Source organism: Myotis brandtii, unplaced genomic scaffold, assembly GCF_000412655.1.
Source record: "Myotis brandtii unplaced genomic scaffold, ASM41265v1 scaffold826, whole genome shotgun sequence".
NCBI classification, from domain to species: domain Eukaryota; kingdom Metazoa; phylum Chordata; class Mammalia; order Chiroptera; family Vespertilionidae; genus Myotis; species Myotis brandtii.
Window position 1 is genome coordinate 623,186 of NW_005371354.1, and position 16,627 is coordinate 639,812.

The 16,627-nt window shown below is 45.6% G+C and overlaps 1 protein-coding gene across 2 annotated transcripts in view; it reads left to right on the top strand.

The window, feature by feature from the left end:
- The window catches only part of OPCML (opioid binding protein/cell adhesion molecule-like), a 426,180-nt gene that overhangs the window by 231,908 nt on the left and 177,645 nt on the right, over nt 1-16,627 (top strand). For both annotated transcript variants that reach the window (XM_005884362.2, XM_005884363.2), the window contains exon 2: nt 1,336-1,568. In XM_005884362.2, the coding sequence (XP_005884424.1) occupies nt 1,336-1,568 (233 nt within the window). The remainder of the gene's footprint in view (nt 1-1,335; nt 1,569-16,627) is intronic.

A 16,627-nucleotide genomic window follows, 5' to 3' on the forward strand; every position in this document is an offset into this window, starting at 1 on the left:
TCCCCAGGCGGTACACCTCCTACCTTCTGCTAGGACAGTGGTCGGCAAACGCATTAGTCAACAGAGACAAATATCAACAGTACAATGATTGAAATTTCTTTTGAGAGCCAAATTTTTTAAACTTAAACTGTATAGGTAGGTAAATTATTATTAACTTAATTAGGCTACTCCTAAGGCTTAGGAAGAGCCACACTCAAGGGGCCAAAGAGCCACATGTGGCTCGCGAGCCGCAGTTTGCCGACCACTGTGCTAGGACCTCTGGGGGGGCACCCCTTGCTCTGTGCTCAGATACCCCAACTCAGGTTCTGCCTAGAGGACTAGAGCATTGAGTTCTCGGTGAGTGCAACTCTCACCCTCTAGTCATACTCTTCACTGCAGACCCACAGTTATAAAGGGTTTCTTTTTCTACATTTTCCCTTTACAGGTTCTAAGTTCCTGGGGCACATATGCAAGTTTGTTTTTTGTTTTTTACCTGACCAAACAGGCATGCTTATCTCTACATTAAACGTGATAGCCAGCAGGTCATACACACCAAAAAGCAAATTCCACTAGCCTCCCATGGTTGGGGAAGTAGGTGAGAGGTGTGAGGATAAACGAGGTGACGTCAGCCAAACCGTTTTCTCTCGGGGCACAGGAAAAGGAGTGTGAGAAGGAGGAGAAATTGTCTGACCATCTCTTCTGCCCTCTCCAGAAATCTTAGGAGGCAGGCAGGGTTTCTTCCAACACCGTTAGCTTTCTCAGGTGAATTTCCAATCCATGTTATAAGCTGTTGGTTGCAGGAGGCACTGGGCAGCTTAGGCGTACAGGGGATTATCAGCACCAAGGAGGTAAACATGTTCCATTTGGGGCTCACAACAGGTTCGGTGTTTGCTTTGTGGATTACCTGTGACCTATTTGAAATGCTGATCCACTTTCTCGCCCCTGGGCCCCTGGGCCACTTCTCCCAGGAGGTACTCAATGTGCTCAAGAAATATAAACTAATTTCCATATACGCCTAGGGGAGAACTAAGATGGAAAACAAATATACAGCAGAGATAGTCACAGAATAGGTTCCCAAATCGAATACAAATGATTTTGCATCATTGGTTCTTCAGGATGATTCAGGCCACTGCTAACCTATATTTAGGAAGTTTCATCAATAATTAATCATTTTCTGTTAGCACTAGGTTATGTTATTTTATTTATTCCTTGAAGCACAACCAGCATATTTATAATGTAATCGCTCAGCACTCTCTTACTCCTGTTCTCCCCTCTTCTTTCTTCCTTTCTCCCTTCCTTGATATTCCCCTTTCATCTTCCCTCTGCCTTTCTCCTCCTTCCCACCCCACCCCACAGGTGTACCATAGACGACCGAGTCACTCGGGTGGCCTGGCTAAACCGCAGCACCATCCTCTACGCTGGGAATGACAAGTGGTCCATAGACCCTCGTGTGGTCATCCTGGTCAACACACCAACCCAGTACAGCATCATGATCCAGAATGTGGATGTGTATGACGAAGGCCCATACACCTGCTCTGTGCAGACAGACAACCACCCCAAGACCTCGCGGGTCCACCTCATCGTACAAGGTGAGTTACAGCTAGATTTGTGGGTTGGGGTCGCTGCCAATGATGGAGGGGAAGGACCATCTCAGCATTTGCTTCTACTCATGTATGAAGACAGAAAAAGTCATTTTCCTCTACAGAATCCAGAGGTTGAGTATCGGCCCGGGATTCCTTCTCACCTGCTAGGTTCTTGACTGAGCCCTGAACATGTTCACAGTTTCTCAATTTTATCTCTGATCCTTCACTTCTTTTCAATAAGTTGTGTGGCATGTGCTGGTTGAGCTCTTAAGTTACTTAGTACTCTGGAGTTGGGACCTGGTAGACTTAAAAAAATGGATACAATATCCACTTCCTGTGCTTATAGACATAACTATAATTAAATAATGATGGCGACTGTGTAGAGATCTGTCTTTGAATATCTTTGATAGGCTGCTTTTGTTATAAAAGATTAATGCTAGTGATGTGAAATCATGTGACTTGGGACTGCTTTTGTGTGGGTGACGGTCCTGCACATTCCAGGAGGGGTTCTGTGTGCTGCTTCGTCCGGTTCTCCCTGCATCCTTGCTGAGCCAACGTCTCTCTCTTAGCCCCACAGTGCAGCCGAGGTCAAGAGAGGGATTAGTCAAAATTATATTTCCAGGCCTGTGTTGGAAATAAATCTACATAATTAAAAGGGGGCACTAAATCCCTAAATTTCTCTCTTATTCTCCCTTAAAAAATCAGGATTGGTAAAACCCAGGCATAGTATTTCATAAATTTTTATTCAAATTTCACTTTGTAGGGGAAAAAATAGGGCTGTAGGAATGTCAGAATCTTAGATATCAATTATTAATTATCAAAAATTAAAAATACATCCAGATAGCAGTTAGGAGAATGTGAGAGCCGTTTAAAACAAGACAACAGCACGAAGAAAGTTATTTTTAACTGCGCCGTACTGACTGCACTCCCTGCCTCATTACTACGCAAAGCAGTTCCTGTCAGGTATTGGCTCAGGGCACCCAGAAGTGCTCAGCTCGCTTTATCCTCCGATGGCACATCCTTCCTCCCTTCCTCCACCCAGTGAGGGATTGGGGTGGGCCTCCCTCAGAGCCTCCTGCATGGGGACTTGGAACCATGAACTGAGCTCTCAGAAGGAGTTCCTGTGTGCCCGGCTGGTGTTGCTCAGTGGTAGAGCGTGGACCTATGAACCAGGAGGTCATGGTTTGATTCCGTTAGGATACATGACCAGGTTGCTGGCTCGATCTCCAGTAGGGGGTGTGCAAGAGGCAGCCGATCAATGATTCTCTCTCATCATTGATGTTTCTCTCTCTCTCTCTCCCCCTCCCTTCCTCTCTAAAATCAATACAAATATATTTTTAAAAAAGAAGAAGAGAAGTCCCTGTGTAGGATTTAATCTTTAGTAACTGCCTTTTACCACATTCCATCTGCAGTAGATTCAAAGGATTTGTCAGTGTATGAAATGTGTATGGCCTCCTTGCTTAGCTAATATGGAGTCTCTTGCTCTTGTCTTCCCAAAATATATAATTTTTCTCATTTCATGTGGTTTCTTGGGGAGCATGAGTAGGAGTTAGCGTGTCTTCCTGCTACGGCCACTCATGCCATTCAGGATGGCCAGCTTTTACGCCAGAGCGGCTCTTTGCTGGCACAGCCTCCAGGCCTCTGACTGAGCCATTTCTAAGGCCTGTGCTGGGCCAGGGGTCTGCCCCTGCAGTTTCTGCTCCAGCAGCCCCAGTGCTGCCCTGCTGCCTGAAGCCTGGCCTCAGCTCGGCCTCCGTGGCCTTCTCTTCGAGGCTTTCAGACACCCACTCCAGCCTGCCATGGGGCAGATGATTGTATACTCTTTCCCTTCTCCAACATGTCCCGCCTGGGGCAGGGCTTGGGATGGTCACTGCTTGGCAGTTACACGGCGGCTTCCATCTGGAGATGAAGCCAATGTCATACCCGCTGCTTCTCCTCAGAGGACGGCGAGGCACTGGGATGAGCTGGGATGCCTGTCAAACGTTTTTGGGGAGATTGAGTTTTCCTACCCACCCAGCACCTGGCCTTGTTTCCGGAGGAGCTGGAATTCTGGGCGTGGAAGTCCACACCTCCGTGGTGTTCTCGAGGCTTTGACAGCAAAGTTATCTTAAAATCCAGAAAATGAGACACTGGAGTTTAAAAGGAACTGTCAGGCAGTGCACAGAGACAGACTCAAAGGAACACGGCTCTCACTTTGCAGGAACTAGGACAGATTGTGTAACATGCCAAAGTCAACGCAGGCCTTAAAGGGCTCGCAGTGTAGAACAGGGCGCGGGGGTGGGGGGGGGGGAGGTGATGTTCTTTCCAAGGCCCTGGGAGCTATGTCTTGGGCTGGACAGAGAAGCCAGTGGTGCTTGCCATGGGCCTCAGAGCATTGGATGTGAGAACAGGCGTGATGCAGGCAGCAGAGTTTCAACTCCGGGGTTCCGTTCCTGCAGTCTCCACATTCAGGCCAGGCACCTCTCACAACTCTGGTCGTCTCAGGGGGCCTGTGCACTTCCATTCAGAAGACCAGGAGAGCGGAAAGGGGGGAGAGAAGCTTCTAGAACATTTAGCAAATGGTCTTTATACTTCCTAAGAGGTTAAAAGGAGGAGCTCAGAGCAATATTTGCTCCCATCCTGGTGAGCAATGGGCGGCTTGTTCCTCCCTCAGAGACCAGGTGACTTTCCAGTGGGTGGAAGCCATGACCCCGCGGCTCAATTAGAAAGGCGCCCGGAGTCCCCCTCCTTCCAGCAGCTTTCAGCTCTCATCCAGTCCATAGATTAATTTTTCAGACTTAGTGTTAGTTCAGGTGAGATAAAGATAATGAAAGTTTCCTAATCCTCTTAAAGAAGATTTATCTGACTGCGTAGAAAGCTTTTGGAATACAATAAGGCATGTATAAAACTGAGGCCTAATCTGGCCTTTAATTTCAAACTGCTGATGGGTATTGATTTTGCAATGAGGAAAACGGAAAACTTTCCTGAGCTGCAACTTGTCTGTTTAGAAAAAAAAGTGTTTATTTGTCATCTGTCCATTAGAGGATGTTAGTATCTCATCACCTCTGCCAACCAAGTGCCGGAAGAGAAGGGGAACAGCCCCTCAGCGCCCTGGCTTCATCGCTCCTGCTCCTGAGATGGGGCGGACTAAGAGATGCTCTGCCACTGACCTCACAGCCTGTCCTCACTGCTTTATAAGGTGGCCTTTGCCATGTATCTGATGGGAATTAATTTCCAAGTCCTTTTCTTGGAGAGGAGCTGCATTCATTAAAATATTATCACTGGTACCCAAGGCACATCTTGGCCACCGAGGGATCATCTCAAGGCAGCATGTGGGGGGTATGTTAGTGGGAGCTGGAATGTATACTCAGGTGCGGAGGAAATCCTAGCCAGGGGACAGTATTGCTGGACAATCGGATGGGTCGGGGTAGGAGAATCAGGCTGCCAGCCCGGTATGGGATGCGGTAAAGCAGAGAGAAGCTGAAGGCCCAAGGACAGGCAATGAGCTACTCCCATCACCCAAAATTGTGCCAAGCATGGGCCGTGGATCTACCTGTAGAAAGGAAGACAGTGCCTCCAAGAGATATTGTCCGAGAAAGACTGAGAGAATGAATGTTAACGCCTTGAAATAAGAAAAATGAAGAGATCACCACCTGCATTTTGGATGGGGAAATGACGATCACTTAAAACTGTGGAGCTAGGATCCTGTGATTCTAGGAAAGGAAAGCATGAGGCTTGCTAAGTTTAGAGGCAAGGAAAACATAAACATCATGCAGCTATTACAGAACTAAGGAACAGGTGCAACTCAAGGCCAGCAGCGGGTATTTGAGACCCATCATGAATTTACTAGCATGAGAGTGAGTGAGTTTTCTGAGCTTATTCCTAGAGAACAGCAGGAACCATGGATTTATGTCTGTCCCCAGCACACAGCACTGTGTGAGGCTTACTAGACATTCAGTCAATGTTTGTAAGTGAACCGAAGAACCGGTGACTACAGCAAGTGAAATGGCACACGAAGGCAGTGATCAGACAGCCCCTGAAACAGAGACGGGTGAGGACTGTGGCAAAGACTGTCCAGGTGATGTGGAGTGGACAGTGATGGGGACGATTCCCGGGAGGGATGACGGTCTTCCATGTGACAAGCGAAGAGATATGTTATAACAGGGATAACATGAATCCCAGGCGTTTATTTAGTACTTTACAGCACTGGTCACAGTATCGTCCCTTTTGATCTTCACAACAAGCCCTGGGAGCCCACAGGGCAATGACTGTTATCTCCATTTTTGCAAATTAGGAGCTGCAGCTCCTGGAGAGCAAGAGACCCGTCAGGGCCTCCTGGGAGTAAGTAGCAGATCGGGGTCTCAAACCCTGGCCATGTGACTCCAAGGTCAATGTCCCTCCAGCACACTCCACCACCTCCTGCCAAGCAGGTCTGAAGTTCTTTCTGTAATCTAGATCATGGGAATTGTCCAGTTACTCTTTCTTTTTTTTCTTCCCTGTTTCTACTATGGAGATTACATTGTACCAGAAGAAATTGAGGACAAAGCTCAAGGTAGAAAATTAGCATTGGGGGTGGGATGCCTAAACTACAATGAAGAGTGTAGAGAGGCAGAGAGAGACAGAGAGAAGCAAAGAAGAGAATTAAATGATGAGTAGCTTATCCATACATTTTAAACACTACCTCTTTTAAAATATATATTGATTTAAGAGAGGAAGGGAGAGGGAGAGAGATAGAAACATCAATGATGAGAAAGGATCATTGATCAGCTATCTCCTGTGCACTGGGGATCCAGCCCACAACCTGGGTGTATGCCCCAACCAGGAATCACACCATGACCTCCTGGTTCTGAGGTCATTGCTCAACCGCTGAGTCATGCTGACGGGGCAACATTACCTCTTTATCCTATGTATGTACCAAAAACTTAGGCCCTTTGAGAATCCAGTAAATAATTGTTATCGTAAGTGTCATGAATGCTCCAGCATTCTGAAACCACGTGGCTATCCCCGTGTTGCCTTGGTTGCTGTCATTGTCAGTGGGCAGGAAGAATGGGTGGACTTTTGCTCCTCGGATGCTGATAATCTCCATCTGCTCTCTTGACTTAGTTCAGAAATCTGTTTACTACCCGATATTTTCTTTCATGGAATGAACTCCTCTCGCTAAACCCAAGTCTATGTAAAGAGCTGGAAATGACGAATGGCGTTAATTTCTCACATCTGAGACTCCACAGCAAGCTCCTGCAATTTCTATGTCTGCAAAAGACGGTGGCTCTGTGAGCCTGGAGTCAGTTCAGGGGGGACTGGTTGGGACCCCAAATTTCTTTCCGCAGGTAGAGGAGTCAGGTTGGCCAAGTAGCCCAGACCTAGATTTTGCTGAGCGCCAGCCAAACGCTGCCTTGGGCACAGTAAGCGTGAACCTCATCTCAGTTGGTTCTCACACCAACCCTGCAAACTCGACATCATATTTACATTTCACATATAAGGAAACGAAGGCTTAGAAAGACTAAAAACTTGCCCAACGATGAGGCTACTAATGCTTTAAATTCGCTTCACCGACTCATCTGCAGAAAATAAGCCATCCAAATAAAAATAGGTAAAGCACACTATACGCATTATCTCTTTTGATTTTTCTGCACAAAAGCCCTGGGAAGCAGAACAGAAAGTCACCAAATTCCCAGAAAAGAAATAGAAGAGTCAGAGAGTTGAAGAACAGTAGCTAGTAGGTGGCAAAGCACCTTTTAACGCCAAGTGTGTTTTATCCTAGACCCAGTGTTTTGTTCACATACCAGATTGCTAACTCATAGCTCAGGAAAAACGCAGGTAAATTTTACTTTTGTGAGAAAAATAGAAAAGTTCCAAGGCACTACTGAGAAGGGCGAACCCTCAGCAGACAGATGCTGGGGGGCGTGGGCCTGGTCGAGGCTGGGGCTGGGGCAGGGCCCGGCGTTAGGGTGTCCAGCAAGCAAGGAACACAGACCTGCCACAGGTCACAATTTTTCCAAGGACCTGACTATTTTCAGCTCTTCCTTTGTAACCAACCTCTTGTTTCTGCTCTTTCCCCCACTTCTCTCAAATATTACAGTCACTTAAATTAACATGTATAATTGTGAGCCTCAAGAAAAGCAGATAGTCAACCTGAAATCCATTTCATGTATCCGGCCTCTATAGTCACACTTGCTCTTCACAGAGGCAGGGTGGGAAATTGGAAATGAACAAGAGTGGGCATCAAAACACTCATTCCCCCAGCCTGAGCTCTGCTCCTGACGTCGAGGCCTGGGTCCTTGGGGTGTCACCTTCGTACTTCTCATCCTGGCGAGGAGTAAAATTCAATGTAACTGATTTCCCTTAGGTACACACATGCACACCTAAATCCTTTGTTGTTTGTTATTATTAATTATTTTGCATTTGAAAATAAGGTTCTGAAAAGGTGCCTACAAGTTGTACATCCTATGTATGTGTGCAGAGCAAACACACAGGCCAAAGGGTCCACAGTACAAAATAAATGTAAGAACCTTCTGGGCATCATTTCCTTGGTTTCAAAATGAGGGGTGGAATGGATGATAAGGAAGTCCTTTGCAGTTATTACATTTCATGATATGTTAGTGCAATTTCTCTGGGGGATGTTTGTATATCCGGGCATCTCTGTTCTCCAAGTCTTTTCCGACTTCTCCCACTGACGGAGCAATTGAAGATTTGCTCTTGTTCACTTTCTTATTCATATTTTGAGCTTCCTGTTATCACCACTGTTAGTGGCCACTCTGAGCATTTCTCGCCCATGTTGGCTGGGCTCCCTCTTGGCTGGAGAGGATGGGATAGAAAGATACTCTCTCTTTACCTTTCCACCTTGACATATGTCACCTCCATAACCCACAACCAAGGCAACTGCAAATTAGAATAGGATTGATGTTCACCTCCACCCAATATCCTAGATTACCACACCTTTCATCATGTATAGTTGTTAACACAGTCAAAAACATATTTTGTAATAAAAAAACAACACATTTTTATATTTCTCTTTTAATAAAGATTTACTCCCATTGTTGTGAGGAGAAATATGGGGCTTTGTTAACCTCCGCATGCACAAACACAAGCACATACACTCACATACAATCATACACATAACACAAACACACACACAGTCACAGATGCATGCATACACATACACTCACACAATCACACATACACACAAACATTCACACACAGTCACACATGAATGCACAAACACAAACATGTACACACAGTCATGCATGCATGAACACACAAAAACATACCATACACTCACACAGTCACACATACACATACAAACAAATACACTCATACATGGTGAATGAAACCAAAGCAAAATTTGACATTGGATGCACATTGTCAGGGCCCAAGATGGTTGACCCTGCCTGGGAATTGCATTTGAGGGTCCTGGCTTTGAACGTGTGCAGGCTGTTTTGAAGGGAAGGTAGAGATACCCTTCCACATGGTCTGAGATGGTGCTGTCCGTCTGTCCTGGCACCCGGTTTGGTGGTATGTACAGTAGCCAAAAAGGGAAGTGGCAGGGCCTGGAGCTCTCATCTGCCAGATTTGCAATAGAATCCAATAAATGGACCAGTCAGAAAGGCTGCTCTCAACATCATCCCTGATGTGCAGATGGAGGGAAAATGAAATGCCTGTGATGTTCTACTCAATGTGGATGTTGATCTCAGCTTATTTCCTTAGTGTCTAGTCCCTCAGTAGCTCCAATCAATGCCTAGAGATCTTTCTTTTTGTTGTGAGCGGGGGAAGCAGTCTTTAGAAGTAGGGTAAATTGGTAAACTCTCCTAATAGATGAAAGTTCATCATGACTCTCATCCAGTGAGGATCCCATATAAGATTTCAAACTTGATTTCCCAGGAACTTAGTCATCATATAGGGCCCTAGCCCTCTGGATTTAGAGTAGCAATGAGTTCCTCTGTGTGGCATACATACACAGATAGAGAGCCTGACTTGCACTCTGAAACCTGACTTTGACAGGTTAACAAGGTTTGCCTCAACCGCAGGGTCTTGGCAACAATAACTATCCTTTATACTTGGTCCTGTTTTGATTTCTCATAAAGGTATCCAAAGCCTTTGACTCTTCTCTCACTAATGATTCTCCTAATAGGCAGAGGAATGCAAAAGCAATAGAAGCCACGTAAAAATCACAAGAAAGCCAGTCAAGAACACATTTTTTTTTAAATAATCACAACCATGGCTGCCATGCTGAGTACTTAATATGGCAATCACTTCATAGATGCAATTCCATTTTCCGGTCAAGCCCAGAGGTGGGATGCATTTTCCTAGTAGTTCCATGGGGAAATCGAGGCTCAGAGAGACTAAAGAACTTGCCTTATGGCACCAGCTGATGAGTTGAGCGATTTGATTGGAGCTCTGCTCAGTCTACAGTGAAAGCCCACACTTACCTTCATCTTGATTCCATCCCTTTCACATAAGCCGGCCAGACTGACACACCAGCTCACTGACAATGCGCTGGCCAGGTTGTCTCTGCTGAAATGGTAGGTCTGCAGTCAGAATCTGTCCTCCTCGTGCCTTTGTTTCTTCTATTTTATTTATCTTATTAGTAATTACAACTTCCTTCTTGGAGTTCATATCAGGCATGTACCATTGACTCCTAAATCTAAATTTCCAGTTTCTAATTTCTTCCCTAATTCCAGGCTTTTATTTCTGATATTTTCCAGAACTCTTCAACTTGGGTGTCCCATGGTATCCTCACGTGTCCCACACTAAACTTCTCTTGTTCTCTCCATGACCCATTCTTCCTCTTTTAATTCACATTTCTATTTATGGGTGTACATCCTTGTCTAAAACCTTGGCTTCAGCATTGCCTCTTCTCTCTCTTTTGCTTCTCCAGCAAAGCAGATGTCATGTCCAATAAATTCATTCTCTTCCTTTCCGTTCCCAAAGCCCCTACCAACAAAGTGTAGAATCTTGCTCCCCAGCGACTTTTCATAGTCACATTCTAATTGCTACCCAACCCTCAGTCTCTGCCTCCTTAGGACATTTAGCACCGCTGTCTAAGTGTTCCTGATGCACATATCTCATCATGTCACTTCCCCTCAGTGTAATTTTAACGACTCCCCGTTGACAATAAAATAAAGTCAAAACGTCTTAAGTCATTTTTCCAAGTGCTAAACAAGTCAGAGCCACACCTACCTTTCCACTCTTGCTTTCTATTATTCCATTTTTACATCCTACATGCAATTTAGCCAAACATGTCGTTGTAAAACACCCACACTAGCATCCTGCATTTTCTCCATTTCTCACACCATCTATCTGCTGTGAACATGCTTTTCTCTGGACATCCAAATCCTAGGGACCTTCCGGAGCAGCGCCGTCCCCCATGCTCTGTCCAGCCGGCCCCTCTGGGATGATGGAATGAATGCACTCTGTCCGCACTGTCCAACATGGGGCCATTAGCCACAGGTGGTAACTGAGAACTTGAGATATGTCTAGTCTGACTGAGGAGCTGAATTTTGCTACTGTTTAATTGTAATTAATTTAATTAAGTATAGTCACACCCATGAGGGGCCATCATATTGGACAGCACAGTTTTGGAGTTGCTAAATCCCCAAAGCTAAAGGCTCCCTTTGGTATTCCAATACCACCTTCCTGTACTTCCTTAGGATATGTGTGCTTTTTTATTTCATATTCCAGCTATCGGTGGGTCTAACTCTATTTCTTCCCAAGGTTATACTTTCATTGAAGGCAAGAGCCTAAGTTGGCTCCGTAATTTTTGGTCCGGGTACAGCTTAGGGATTGCAATCTAAATTGGCATGACCATAGAGGTAGCCCTTTAACAAACTTATATTAAATGTTACAAATCCATAGAAAAATACATACACACACACACACACACACACACACACACACACACACACACACAAACAACAACACAATAGCAATGTGTCCTAAATCAGCTGCTATTGAAGATCTCACCACAAAAGGCAGCATCCACCTTGTATATGTTGTATTTGTCACCACATGCTTAGGATAGATGGCTGTGCACTGTAGGTACCAAAAACATTTCCATTGAATAAAGGAGTTCTTAGAAAAACCTTAAAATATGTCTGTAATTTAGAGTTTCTAGGGAAAGTTGAGACACAGCTACCTTCCTGTAATGATGTTGGAAGTCACCCCCTAACAAGATCCCCGAGGGCCGCCCTGGCAGGCAGAGCTGCAAGCTCCCCCACCCAGCCCCGCTGCAAAGCACCAGAATGGGATAGATGCTGTGTTCTGATTGGCCAACGAGAAGACATTAATGACCAGTTAGCAGCTGTGTTCAGGTCAATTAATTTATATTTGTATTTTGCAAACTAAAAGTTGCCCCGTTAGATTATTGATTCTTTGTCCCCGTATTCAATTTGTTTTTAATTGCACCACTTCTGGGCCAAGCCCTCCCTCCTGGCAAGCTGGCGATAAATCTGCCACCATCTCAACAGTCAACAATAAATGTGTCTCTTCGTGTCATTATTAATATGTCTCTCGGATTGGTTCATTACCACCGTTAACAGTTTAGAAGAGCTGGATGGCATCGTGCCAGGAGAATTCCTTTTCCCACGGGCTATTTGGTATGATAGACTGATGTCCTAGGCCTGCCTGTGTCTGAGGAAAGGGGCCCAGGATTTAATTTAATATAGCTGGAATCCAAGCCACCTAATCCTCTTTTTATCATAAACAGCTTTAGGAGATATTGTTGGAATAGAGATGTCACCCTCTCTTTCAATTCTTCCCCTTTCCTCACACTTCTTTTTCTCTCCTTAATTCCTTCTTAATTTCTGTTCGGATAGAACCCCCCCTCCATCAAAAACAACATAACAGCTACCTGGATGATCCAAAATCCCCAAGTCATTGTGCTGTGCATCCCCAGGGAGTTGAGTTTTATGATTGGATTATGGTTGGTTAAAAACAGAGGGGTGTTCGCTTGCTGGTGTGAATATTAACAGAGCGGCACAAATATTGCGCTCAATGTCACCTTATCTGAGGTCACTGCGGAAAAAGAATGCGTTCTGTCTTAGAATAGATATAATCATTCATTGCAGTCCAGGTACTGGTTCTTTTTGTGGGGAGCCGGCACGGCCATGGCATACTCAGCCCCAGGGCGCCTTATGTGCCATGCCAGCTCAGCCCTGGTTCAGTGACCCTGAGTGGGGGGGTGAAAGGATTGAGAAAAGACAGACAAGAGAATGAAAGCTGGGTCTCGGTGGGACGCTGCTCCCTGATGAGGAGACAACAACAGTGCCCACAAGCCGTGTCTTTATTTTATAGCAGATGCCACGAGGCAACGTAGGGGCGTGATCACGTTTACAGCATTCTCATGAGTTTCAACCTCACTTAACTACATGCACCCGAACTCTATCACAAGGTATGTGGGGCTACATGTTTGGACCACAGGTTCAAGCTTACAACCACAGCCTTTGGCTATAATTGTGCTGGGAGGGCCCTGCCCTCCAGCTGGGACTTGCACATGGCAATGAGAGGACCCTGTCCTTTCATTAGTCTGAGGCTTCAACCTGGCCAAAACACTGCAGCCGCGCCCCACATCTTTTAATCATTGGAATTTTTCAGGGGGAAAACAGAGATTTTAAGTGAATTTATAGGTTGGCAGAAGAGATCCTCTTACCCCAGAAATGCCAAATGAGAAATCTAAATGGAGCAAAGCTTGCTTTATAACAGCCCTGCCGTGGCCAGAGTCTAATGCAGCCCAAAGGTTTGACATTTCCAAGGCGCTCGTTGCTCCAGGACCAGAAATTTGGTTTTCCTCAGACATAGAGTTACCAGTTTTTGTTTCAGGGTATAGGTTTTATACTTAATATTAGCAACACTTAACACACATAGCTTCTCTCCTTGGCCAAGTTCTTCAAAGCTGGTCCAACTGAGTTTTATGAAAGAGAGGTGGCGGCTGTGTGTGACACCTGTTGTTTCTCTTGTAGGAGTTTAAGTAGCTCAGGGAGGTGGCGGGCAGGGGAATAGGCACTCTGGGGCCAGGATGACTTAGAAGGAGACAAAGGTGGAAAGGGGAAAAGATATAAAAGCAGAAAGATGCCTGCATAAGGCCACAGAGAGACAAACGGAGGATGAGAATGAAAACAAAGGAAGCAGAGAAAGATGGAGAGTGGCCAAGAGAAAGAGAAAGAGGAGACAGGAACCCAGCCAAGGGCTCAGTGACGTGAGGACTCTCCCCGATGGAGTCGGGGACACCATGGGTCAAGGTCAGATGCCCTTGGCTCCCAGGGCTCTCCTTGTGGGCTTCTCCAAGGCAACCAGAGTGCGCCTTGGTGCCCAGGACCCCCTGCGGCTCTCCACATTCTGCCCTTGCTCTCCTTCAAGCGAAAGAGGAGACAGGAACCCAGCCAAGGGCTCAGTGACGTGAGGACTCTCCCCGATGGAGTCGGGGACACCATGGGTCAAGGTCAGATGCCCTTGGCTCCCAGGGCTCTCCTTGTGGGCTTCTCCAAGGCAACCAGAGTGCGCCTTGGTGCCCAGGACCCCCTGCGGCTCTCCACATTCTGCCCTTGCTCTCCTGCTTCTGGGCTATAGCCCACCTAGCATGTCCCCTACCAGGGACAGGAAGACACTGTTTGATGCCAGCTCTGCCCATACGAGCAAGGACAATTGGTCACATCTCTGGCAACTGATGGTGGAGCTTATGTTTTCCAACTGCTGTAATAGCAAGGTGAACCCAGTAGAAAAGGCAGTATTAATTAGAATCAAACCTACACAGAAAAGAAACCCATTCACTGGGCTGCTACTGGGCTAGAAGTATGCAAAATCTAACTCCTGGTTTGGATGCTTGCTCTGTGACCATAAATGAGTTACTCACCCTGGCTAGTTTCAGAGTCCTCATCTATAAATTGGGGGTAATGAAGCCCACTCTCTTTCTTCTTACGATCCTTGCGCATTAAGTGGACAGCGCTCTATACTTTACTGGGTCCTGTAAAAGAAAGATATTAAAATGATTTGTTTTAGGCTGGTAGGTTAATTTTTAAAATATTTTCATTGATTTCAGAAAGAGGAAGGGAGAGGGAGAGAAGGATAGAAACTTCAATGATGAGAGAGAATCATTGATCAGCTGCCTTCTGCACACACCCTGCTGGGGATCAAGCCCATAACCTAGTCCTGACCGGGAATGGAATTGCGATCGCCTGGTTTATAGGTAGATGCTCAACCACTGAGCAACACGGGCTGGGCAGGTTCATTTGTTAAATGCCTCTGAGGCTGCATGACAGGCACGATGCTGGGGTGATTCGCTACTGCAGGGAGGAAGGGCTAGGTTTCAAGCCCCTGAGTGGATGCCTAAACCACAGACAGTACTGAGGCCTGTATGTTTTCTTGTCCTTTAAGTACACAACTTGTCTCTTAAAGAAAGCACTTTATAGCTTTTTCTTTTTGGCATCTCCAAATTGCCAGCACCACTGCCCCTGCACTTTGGGGCCATTACTAAGTAAATAAGGGGACTTGAACGCAGGCACTGAGACAGGGGGCAGTGGGTCTGATGACCCGGATGGCTCCGAAGTGACTGGCTGATGGGAGGACATCTGGCCTGGGACCCGGGCAGAGAGGGCCTTTATGTCCCGGATGGGATGAAGGAGACAGCGCAAGATTGCATCATGCTACTCAGAACCTTGTGCCATTTAGAACTTATGAATTGTTTAATTCTGGAATTTTCTGCTTAATATTTTCAGACCATGGTCATCCTTGCATAGCTGAAACCTAGGAAAGCAAAACCACAGATAAGGGGGGATTACTGTGGTTAGAACTATGAACCTACCCGTTCCAACATTGTCTGAACACAAAACATATAGCACTCAGCTCCATATGTCTTATAAACTGCATTGGATTTTGTGGACAATGATGGAAGAAATATGCCATAGTCTGATTATATGTGAATGTGTGTGTGGTATTCCCTATCCTTGAACTTGTATGTCATTCTTCTTAGATTTTAAAATATGTCTTTCCTATTTTTTATATTGTTGCCATAATTCTTGTAATCCTCACCTGAGGACATGCTTAGAGAGAGGAAAGGGGAGAGAGAGAGAGAGAGAGAGAGAGAGAGAAGAGAGAAATGAGAAACATGGATTCTGTACGTGCCCAGACTGGGGATCCAACCTGCAACCTAGGTATGTGCCCTGACCAGGAATTGAACCTGCAACCCTTTGGTGCAACCAACTGAGCCACACTGGCAGGGCTGTGGTCATCATTTTATAGTATCATGTCCGAGAAGTACTTTTGAAAAAAAAAATAATTATATTTTTTGAGAGAGAATGAAGAGATGAGGTAGACAACTGTGAGACAAAAGAGAAATAATCACTGAATCATCATCAAAGGTTTCACCAGAGGTTGTTTTCTTTGAGAATCCTTCCTCCCTGCATAAGTATGACTTACTACGAAGAAATGACAATGTAGAGACCTACCTATGACCACATCTTCAAGGGGCCACCACTACATTAGCGGATGTTATAGCTGCCTTTGTAATGAATTCTCTTTATTGCTATCACATCCAAAATAAGTTAAATGAAATTAAAATAAAATGAAAGTCTATGCTTCTTTTAAAGGACAAGAAAAATGTCTGTGGCTGCAGCATTCAGTCCCCAAGTGCCCACTTTAAACACCCCACGGGTCTGAGTGTTAAAGGACAAGCCCTGAGCCCCGGCCATGGTTAATTCAAAGCACCAACAACTAATCACAGAATCCGAGGACGCAGAAATAGCTGCTTGAGGAATAAACCTTCCTAGTCCTTGGTTCCAAAACAGCAGGGTGGCAAGTGAGGGGACAGGAAAATCAAAGTTCCTTTAAAAAAAAAAATTATCACGCATAGAGGCAAAACGTCTCCACAGCGGGAAAGAAAGTGGAAAACACACCAAATCAATCACCTTAAAAATAAGGCTTAAAATCTACTCCATCAGATGTAGGTGGGGAGGGAAGAATGGGCCCAGCCGCTTGAAAGTCTTTTATTAAACTGCATTCTGGCTGCCATGGCACAGACAGGAAAATGCAATTAAGGGCAGCCATTAAGAAGACACCCAAAGATTGCTCGGAGGAAGACCAGGGGGGCAGTCAGCAGG